Here is a 9,188-nt window from a genome sequence, read left to right on the forward strand (position 1 = left end):
GTGAGCAGTATGCGCTTAATAAGTACAGGCTCCATCATAGCATTTACTTGTATTGAAGATCTGTAGCAGGTACGCTCACAAACATAATCATAGGTTAATGTTATTTCTCCCCATTGAAGAGATGAGGAAGCTGAAGCCCAGGGAGGTAACATGACTTGTCCAAGTTGTCAGATCCAGGAAATGGCAGGACCAGTCATTACATCGGAGTTTCTACCGTCAGCTCAATCCAATAGGGCTGTTGTACATGGACTCATTATGGTAGTCTGAGACTGAACCCAAAGTATCTCTGAGGTCTGCCTATACCATATGACCGAGCAGTTAAACTCCTGGACATTTTTCCAGGAGAAATGAGGACCTGTGTTCACACAAAAACCTATACATGAATGTGTATAGTGTTCATAGCAGCTTTATTCATAACAAATGATCCCAAACAGGAAACAGCCCAGATGTTCTTCAATGGATAAAGGGTAAAACAAATTCTGCTCTCTATCTATGGAATATTACTTAGTCATAAAAAAGGACAAAAGAAAAATGAAAAGATCACAACAAAAAGTAATAAGGAACAAACATGTAACAGTCTCAGGTCTCCAGAGAGTTATACTGAGTGAAAAAAAGCCAGCCCCCTAGGGTTGCACAATATATGAATTCTTTTTTCATTCTTTTTAAAAAAAATATTTATGTACTTTTGGCTGCACTGGGTCTTTCATTGCTGAGTGGGTTTTCTCTGGTTGCAGCGAGGGGGGTTACTGTTCATCGTGGTGCGCGGGTTTTTCATTGCGGTGACTTCTCTTGTTGCAGAGCATGGGCTCTAGGGGGCCCAGGGGCTCTGTAGCTGTGGCACATGGGCTTAGTTGCCCCTCAGCATATGGGATCTTCCCGGACCAGGGATCAAAGCTGGGTCCCCCGAATTGACAGGTGGATTCTTAATCAGAGGACTACCAGGGAAGTCCCATTTGTCATTCTTAAAATCACACAGATTATAGAAATTGAGAACAGATGAGCAGTTGCCTGAGGTTAGGAGGGAATGGGGGCAGGAGGGAAGTGGGGGTGGCTGTAAAAGGGCAATGGCAGGGGTCTTCCTGGTGGTGGAAATATTCTGTATCTTGTATCAAGATATAAATATCCAGAGTGTGAGATTATACTCTAGTTTTGCAAGATGTTACCACTGGGGGAGGGCTTCCTAGGTGGTGCTAGTGGTTAAAGAACCTACCTGCCAATGCAAGAGATGTAAGAGACACTGGTTCGATCCCTGGGTCAGGAAGATCCTCTGGAGGAGGAAATAGTAACCCACTCCAGTAGTCCTGCCTGGAGAATCCCATGGACTCAGGACCCTGGCAGGCTAGAGTCCATGGGTTGCAAAGAATCGGACACAACTGAAGCGACTTAGCAAAGCACACACCATTGGGGTAAAAAGCACATGATCTCTTTGTATTATTTCTTATATTTGCATGTGTACCTATGATTATCTCAAAATCAAACATTTAAATTAAGAAAGGCTTTCCAGACTATTATTATATAGAATGGATAAACAATAAGATCCACTGTATAGCACAGGGAACTATATTCAATGTCCTGTGATAAGCCCTGATGGAAAAGAATATGAAGAATAATGTATATGCATGTATAACTGAATCACTATACAGTAAAATTAACACATTATAAATCAACTATACTTCAGTAAAATAAATTTTTTAAAAAGACATCCTGTCCATTGCCAATCAATCATTTCTAGTTCTATTTTGCAGAAAGAAGCACTCCAAGCAGTGAGAATTAAAATTGATCAATGGAGCGTGAATTTTAATATTCCCCAAGTTTTGTCCTCTTCTGTCACTCAAGCAGAGGTCTTACCTACTGAGATTATTCCAGTAATCTGAGATTATTTCCAGTCTTTCATTTAATTAATAGTTTTATCATTTGTTAATGCTTCCATAGGGCTAATCCAGCTCAGCTTCCATGTTGCCTTGGCAACCTAAGACTAAGGTCCCCATTTGCTACTAAGAGAAACTAGAAAAAAAGATTTTCTTAGGAGCTTCCAAATGCAGGTCTCACAGTTCTTTCTTCTTCACACATGAGTTGGCATGTGTATCATGTAGGATACGGGACCATTCTTCTTTTTCCTGATCACTAAATTCATCTTCATCTAGTGTCTGTCTTTTAAGGCTACTTCAGAAATCACCAGCTTTTGAGAGCAGAAGACTTACAAATTCAGCATCTTACCTGCACCTAAATCTCTCCATTTGGGGCCAACTTGGACAGAACCAAGGTTTCCTTTCAGACCCAAGAAGAGGTTGCTATGGATTCAAGAACAATGGGATGATTTTTTTTTTCCTCAAAGAGTTATGCGATTTTCCAGCTGCTTCTGAAAGTAGCAGCTCTCCACTGAACACATTTGGGTCAGGTGTCGGGTGGGGTGGGGACGTGGCATTGCTCCTGACTTTGGATGCTTTCTGTGCAAGAATCATCTTCCTCACCCTAAGGATAAAACTGGAAGACAAATGCCTTGGGATCCTTCTCAGTATATTTCATGGTTGTAGTATGGTGGTGTCATCTGAGGGGAATTGATGTCCTGGGAAATTTTGCTTCAATTTTATCATTTATAGAACTGGGAGATGGGAATCAACACGTTTTAAATATCTTCTGAATGCTGGGCGCTATGCTGGATGCTTTGCCATGCCTTAATTCATTGACTCTAAACTCCTGAATCTTCAAAACCATTCCCTGAAGCAAGCACTTGGATGAATCCCACTATATAGAGGAGGAGAGCTGGGTACAGAGAGGGGAAGTGACTTGCCTGAGGTCACACAACTGGTAAGAAGTGGAGCCTGGATTTAGAGCCAAGTCTGTCAGATTCTAAAGTCCATGCTTTTTCTATTCTGTCATGCTGCCAGAGAGGCATTTTAATGTTTAGTGTAATGACTAACTGAGGGCTTATGCCAAGTCAGGCTCCTTGATAAGTGTGTTACTAACTGGGACCTCATGGAATCCTTCCTAAGGTGCGTCTATTATCTATTTTACTGAGGCTTAGGTGGGCCAGTGGTTAAGACTGTGGGTCCAATGTAGGGGGTGCTGGTTTGATCCCTGGGGAACTAAGATTCCATATGCTGTACGGTGCAGCACCCCCCCCCCAAAAAAAAAACCCTGAGGCTTAGAGAGGAGACATAATTTGCTTTGGTAACTGTTTTGGTTCAGGTGGACCCTGCTTTACATAACACACACTTCTGTGGCTGATGCTGAAAATGAAAAATTCTTCACTGTTAACTGCAAAGGTGTTTTGCTTTGGAAAGTAAATAGGCTACCCCATCAGAAGATCTGCTTTATCAGTTCAGTTTACCAGGCCTGAAGATTCGCTTCCCCAGATCTTGACATTTCAGAGCTTGGTATTTGAGAAAGGGACTCTGGCTATCAAGAGAACAGCTTCACGCTACAGATCAGGAAATTCAGGTCCAGAGAGATGAAGGCAACTGCCCCAGGACACACAGTCTGACGGCAGCAGAGATGGACTCGAAGCCCCGCGCTCTGACTTTTTTAGGCCTGGGTCACCCAGTTATTAAGTGAGGGACTTCGGCCAGGAAAAGAAAGGGAGGGACCCTGTAATCCTTCATTTCCCCACCTGCGAAATTGGGTCAAGACAGGCCCTCCTATGTAGTGGTGGGGGACACGCGGGCGTGGGAGTCCAGGGGCCGCCACCTTGTGCTAGCAAAGTGACAAGGTGTAGTGGAAGGAAGATCTCAGCCTCAGGAGTTCCCAGGAGCGGTGGGAAGGCGTGCTGGCTGGAAAGGCGGAGCTTCGGGAGCCAGAGGCGGGGATTCGACGGTTCTGGGCGGGGCTTGAGATTTAAAACAGTTAGATGGGCCCTGGGCGGGAATTCAGTCGTATCCGACTCTTTGCGACCCCGTGGACCGCAGCACGCCAGGCCTCCCTGTCCATCACCAACTCCCGGGCGGGAATTGCGATGCCACAAATAGGGGTTGTTCGCCCGTGGGCGGAGCTTCTAGAAGTTGGGACGGGGTTTGTGACGCAGAAGGGACAGTTCTGAAGGAATGGGAGGGGAGCTGGGCTTAAGGACCAAGAAGCCGGCGAAGGGTTCAGATGGGGCAGTGGGCAGGGCTTAGAGGAGCTGATGTTCCGGTTTTCAGGGACTCTGGGGGAATTTTTGAGGAGCCAGGGAATGTGGCTCGGCCGAACCAAGCAGGTCAGTGGGCGGGCTCTAAGGTCGCCGCTCCCAGTTCTGAGGGGGCAGTAGGCGTGGCTCTCCGGTCACTCCGAGGGCTAGTGGGCGGTGCTTGCGCTTGGGCACCACCTTCTTCCAAGGCCCACCTGCATCCCTCGCCGCGACCAGAGGAGGCGCTAGGGAGAGTTAGGCGTGGAACGCGGGGTGGGAAGCGGGCTTCCCCTCCCGGAAGTGGGTGTGGCGTGCCGCAGCCCGGCGGCCCTGGTTGGGCGCAGCACGGCGCGGGGGCGGGGCCTGCGTGCAGCGGCGGGGGCGGTGGCGGCTGTCTGCGCCCCTCCCCCGCGCGGCGCTCAGTGCCAGGCGGGAGGCGGTAGCGGTTGGAGGCTTTGCCGGGCTTTGCACTGGGGACTTCGGCAGCGGCGCCTCAGGCACCTCGGCCCCGGTGAGCTGCGCGCGTCCGGCAGGGCCGCTTGGGAGCGAGCGGGGCGGGCGGACGGACCTGTCCTCTCAGCATGTGAGGGCGCCGGCTGACAGGAGCCGGCGGGGCGTAGGGCAGGGCCCGGTGGAACGGACAGGGCTGGGTGGGCGCGCGCTGCGCGGGTCCCTAGGTCGGGGGCCCGCCCTGGCCGGTGAGCAGGGGGCAGGGGTCGGGGCTGCTTCGGGAGACTTGGGGTCCGGCGGGGCGGGGAGTTGAGGACCGAACCGCTCGGCCTGAGGAGGGTGAACCCAGGTCCCCTGTGGGGAGGAGGCTGCTCAGGGGAGACTTTTGGGTGTCCGGAACCCTCCTGGATGGGTGAGGAGCCGCGTGGGAATGGGGCTGCCCCGGGAAGGACTTTAGGGGTCAGGGCTCCACCGGGTTGGGTGGGGTCTTGGGTGGGGTGGGGCTGCGAGAGGCCAGGGCGCTGAGCCCGGGGGCACCAGGCCTGGGGGCGGGGCTTGAGCCGCCCTGGGGAGCGGGTTGGGGGGGCGGTGCCAGGGTTGGGCTCACGTGGGGTCTGGGGGAGCTGGGTCCTGCTCGGGAGGGGTGAGGGCGGCGGTCTGGCCTCGGGGTGCCTGCTTTGGGGTGAGAGGCCGGCTCTGGACCCTGAAGAGCTGGGTTGGGGGTGGGGAAGGGCGGGCCGGGCTGGGGCTGGAGTGATGTGGGTGGGGGCGGTTTGAGAGGAGCCTGTGCCGGGCGGTGGGAGCCGAGATCTGGGACTGGCGGGGGAGGGGCACGGGGGCAGGTTGGGAGAGGAAGAATGGGGCAGGAAGGCGGCAGGGTCGGGGGCCTGGAGCGTCCGCGTGCGCTGGGTGATTCAGAGCTAGGCTCCGGTGAGAGCGGAGCAGCTGGCGAGGGACGCAGTTAAGACGGAGCACGGCGCAGGTGGGGCTCCGCTGCGCCTAAATGACTGAGGATGAGCTCAGATGTTGAGGCTGGAAATACGGGAACCGAGCCCTCCCGCCTGTCCACACAGGCGCGCACACGCTGCCCTCCGTCTCTCGAATGATATGAATGTGTTGGGGGCAAGTGGCCCGCTGCGGAGAGTGCCGAGAAGAAAGGGGCTTCCTCTTGCCGGAGAGGCGCTCGCCCTCCCGTCCTTTTTTGGGAGTGTTCAAAGGGTTTTGATGGCTGGAAAAGGAAACGTAGGCTTTACTGCATCGCGGTTTAGAATCACATCCTATATTTGGCTTTAATGTAGGCTGTCCTTGTTTTGTGGTATCTGAAGTCCTTGCTCTACATGTTGCAAACGTGGGATTCAGGGTAAGAAGCAAATTGCAAGTCGCTCATCTTTCCCAGGGGAGCAAGATACAGAGGCCTTTCTTTCCTATAAGACATTTAAGCAGAATTGAATATAGTGCGCGTTTGTAAACTGGTCCTGGGGAACGAATGTATTTACTTTTGGAAATGGTTACAACAAAATATCAGGCCCTCTCACTGCAGCTTTCCTGCCCAGGGTTCCTTCCTCAAACAGTACTTGTAGGGCTGGTAGTCACTCTATAATAATTCATTTCATTGTCCTTATCTAGCAGAACTCTCTCCTGACACCAGCCTGCTAGAATAGACAGAAACATGATTAAGTATAAGCAGTTGCTTTGTACCGTCTGCTGTTCAGTTGTGAAGGCAAATAGATATCTGTTTATAGGGCTGCACTTTCTGCACTGCCTGTAAAACTGAAGACATGGGAAGACTCTATTTTGGACTTGATTCTATGAATTTCAGAAAATTTAAAGGAAACTTTTTTTTTTTTTTTTTTTACTTTGGAGGTACATTTCAGAGTCACAGCACCATGTTTGGATATGAAGCCTAATAGTAACTCTTGGGTCTGGGAGTTTGCATAAATAAATAGGGGGAGAAAGTGAAATAAAACTGGAAATTGTGTTGTATATTAGGGTGCCATGTTCTGTGGTAGATGTTTGTCGCGTGTGCTGGGGATTGAACAAAGATTGTTATAAAGGTTGGGTACACACCTTTTTGACAAATCAGGAATATGCCCTGTTTGTATTTGTTTTCAATTATTTGTAGAAGGTACATTAAAGCCTGATGGATTCTAATGGACACATACTAATGAGAGATCACTGCACAAAGTATTACATTTTTCATGATCATTTGTTTCTTTGTATGCAGATTGTGCTAATAATCAAAAGTTGTGTCTGTTACTTTATCTGGTTTGGGGTCAGATTCAGGGCTGACAGACAGGACTTTTGATGTGTGCGCTACTTCATTATTTTTTTTTTAATTAAGGTATAATTGACATGTCACATTGTTAGTTTCATGTGTACAGCATAATGATTTGATATTTGCATACACTGAAATGATCACCACAATAAACCTAGTTACCATTCATCACCATACAAAGTTACATTTCTTTTTTCTTTGTGATGAGAACTTTTAGTCTCTTGACAACTTTCAAATATGCACTAGATTATTGACTGTAGTCACTGTGTTGTCTGTAAAATCCCATTACTTACACATGTTGTTACTAGAAGTTTGTACTTCTTGACTCAGTTCACACCTGACATAGCCCTTTTTAAATATTTGGATTTTTTAATTTAAGTTTTATGCTTAATACAGCTATCGCTGTTGAGATTCACTCCACCCATGAAAGAGAGTCACTCAGATACCTACGAAATGGAATGTACAAAAGGAGAAGCGATCAGTTCTTAGTTATGTCACTAGGGGTGTGGAAATTCATTTCTGTAAGATGGCAGATTATTTCTTAATACTTTGTTTTGTCGCAAACAGTGTTTTAGAAATATTATACTAACCAAGTTGTTTCACCTTTGATTTCTTTTTCAGAGGTGGAACAATAATAAATTTTGGGTGCTATTTTCAAATGCAGGGTACAAATCCAGGTTTGTTTTCCTTTGGATGCATCCTCTTCCTGACTTATGAGAACTGTTTTCTGACACGTGTATGTCTTTTTAAACTTAAGATGCCTTTTCTCTATTAAAACATGGAAATACTCATGAATATTTTAGTATGACCTAGTACCCAGAATGTTAAGTAATAGAATCTCTCTGGGTTTTCATTGCCCTAGTTCAGATCCTTTAAAATGAGTGAACAAGATTCTATACTCCTTTTGAGAGCTTATTTTGTATTTCAGTGGCACATAATGTAATCTTTTTTTGTTTTATAACTACTTTTTGGAGCTATAATTCACATATCATACAATTCACCCATTTAAAGTGTAGAATCCAATGATTTTTAGTATATTCACAGAGTTGTACAGTCATCATAACAATTTTAGAATATTTTCATCGACCCAAAAGAAACCCTGTACCCATTAACAGTCTTACCCCCATCCCTCAATTCTTCTCCCTCCCCTGCTCTAGAGAACTACATATCTACTTTTTGTCTCTATGGATTTCCCTTGTTTTGGACATTTTTTATAAATAGAATCATACAATATGTGATCTTTTGTGTCTTTTATTAAGCATAGTGTATGGAAGGTTTATCTCTGCTGCAGCATGTGTAAGTACTTCATTCTTTTTCTAATAGTTGAAAAATACTCCGTTCCATTGTTTATCCATTCATCAGTTGATAGACATTTGGGTGTTACTCCTTTTTGGCTATTATGAATAATGCTTCTGTGAACATTTGTGTACAAGTTTCCGTATGGACATATGTTTTCCTTTCTCTTGGGAATTACTGGGTCATATTGGTTACTCTGTGTTAAACTGTTAGAGGAACTGCCAGATTTTTCCAAAGCAGTTGCACAATTTTACAGTCCCACCCACAGCGTATAAAGGTTTCGGTTTCTCTGCGTCTTTGCCAACACTTATTATCCTCTGACTGTTTGATACTAGCCATCCTAGTGGGTGTGAAGTGGTATCTCATTGTGGTTTTGATTTGCATTTCCCTCTTGTCTTTTGGGATCCTCCATGAAACCTTCCTTAGTCCTCGCAGGCAGACATTATCCCTGTCCTCATGCCTCGGACATTCATCACTCCCATCTGCTACAAGGCACTGTATCTGAACTTGAGCTCACTGTCTGAAAGGCGCCTTCCTATAGAAGGCAGAATGTGAGAGAGAAATGGACACGGAAGGCAGATCGAGATTCGCTTGCTCACAGAGTGGTCTCTAGTGCTTACTGGATATTTGCTGAATGATTATTTTGTTGAAGTTAACTGGAAAGATCCTGAGGTCAATGGGTTTGTTTCTCTGGTTATTATTTCCACCTTTGTTGCTTATGTTAAAATAACATGAAGTGCAGAGGTAATTCCCCTCTGCTTTTCTGGCACCCGAATCCAGCTCTTAACAAAAAATTGCTCAGATGTAAACCGAGTGTTTGAAACATTTTCCTGAGGGCAGAATATTCTCATCCAGGCTCTTTCCCGCTAATAAACAGTGATGACTGGCTCACAGCCTTCCCAGCAGGGCAGATGGCCAGGGAACACATTTGGTTGGTATGATTTAGCCACACCAAGTGCAAGCAGGCCTACCCTGATGGTGTTGTGTCAGTCAGTGCTGGGACTGCTCCTGTGCACCCCTGATGGTGGGTGTAAATCGAGTTTTAAAGGTGCATACTGCCTTCCT

The 9,188-nt window shown here is 47.0% G+C and overlaps 1 protein-coding gene across 2 annotated transcripts in view; it reads left to right on the plus strand.

Annotated features, from left to right (window-relative positions):
- Window positions 1–4,067: 4,067 nt before the first annotated feature.
- CORO1C (coronin 1C) overlaps window positions 4,068–9,188 on the plus strand; it is a 74,495-nt gene continuing 69,374 nt past the window's right edge. The window contains exon 1 of one of the 2 annotated variants that reach the window (XM_020876047.2): window positions 4,068–4,192. In XM_020876047.2, the coding sequence (XP_020731706.1) occupies window positions 4,090–4,192 (103 nt within the window). In that variant the 5' untranslated portion in view covers window positions 4,068–4,089. Of the gene's footprint in view, window positions 4,193–4,503; window positions 4,614–9,188 lie in introns of those variants that run through there. The other variant, XM_020876048.2, reaches the window with a different exon arrangement.

This window comes from Odocoileus virginianus, chromosome 12 (genome assembly GCF_023699985.2).
Source record: "Odocoileus virginianus isolate 20LAN1187 ecotype Illinois chromosome 12, Ovbor_1.2, whole genome shotgun sequence".
NCBI classification, from domain to species: domain Eukaryota; kingdom Metazoa; phylum Chordata; class Mammalia; order Artiodactyla; family Cervidae; genus Odocoileus; species Odocoileus virginianus.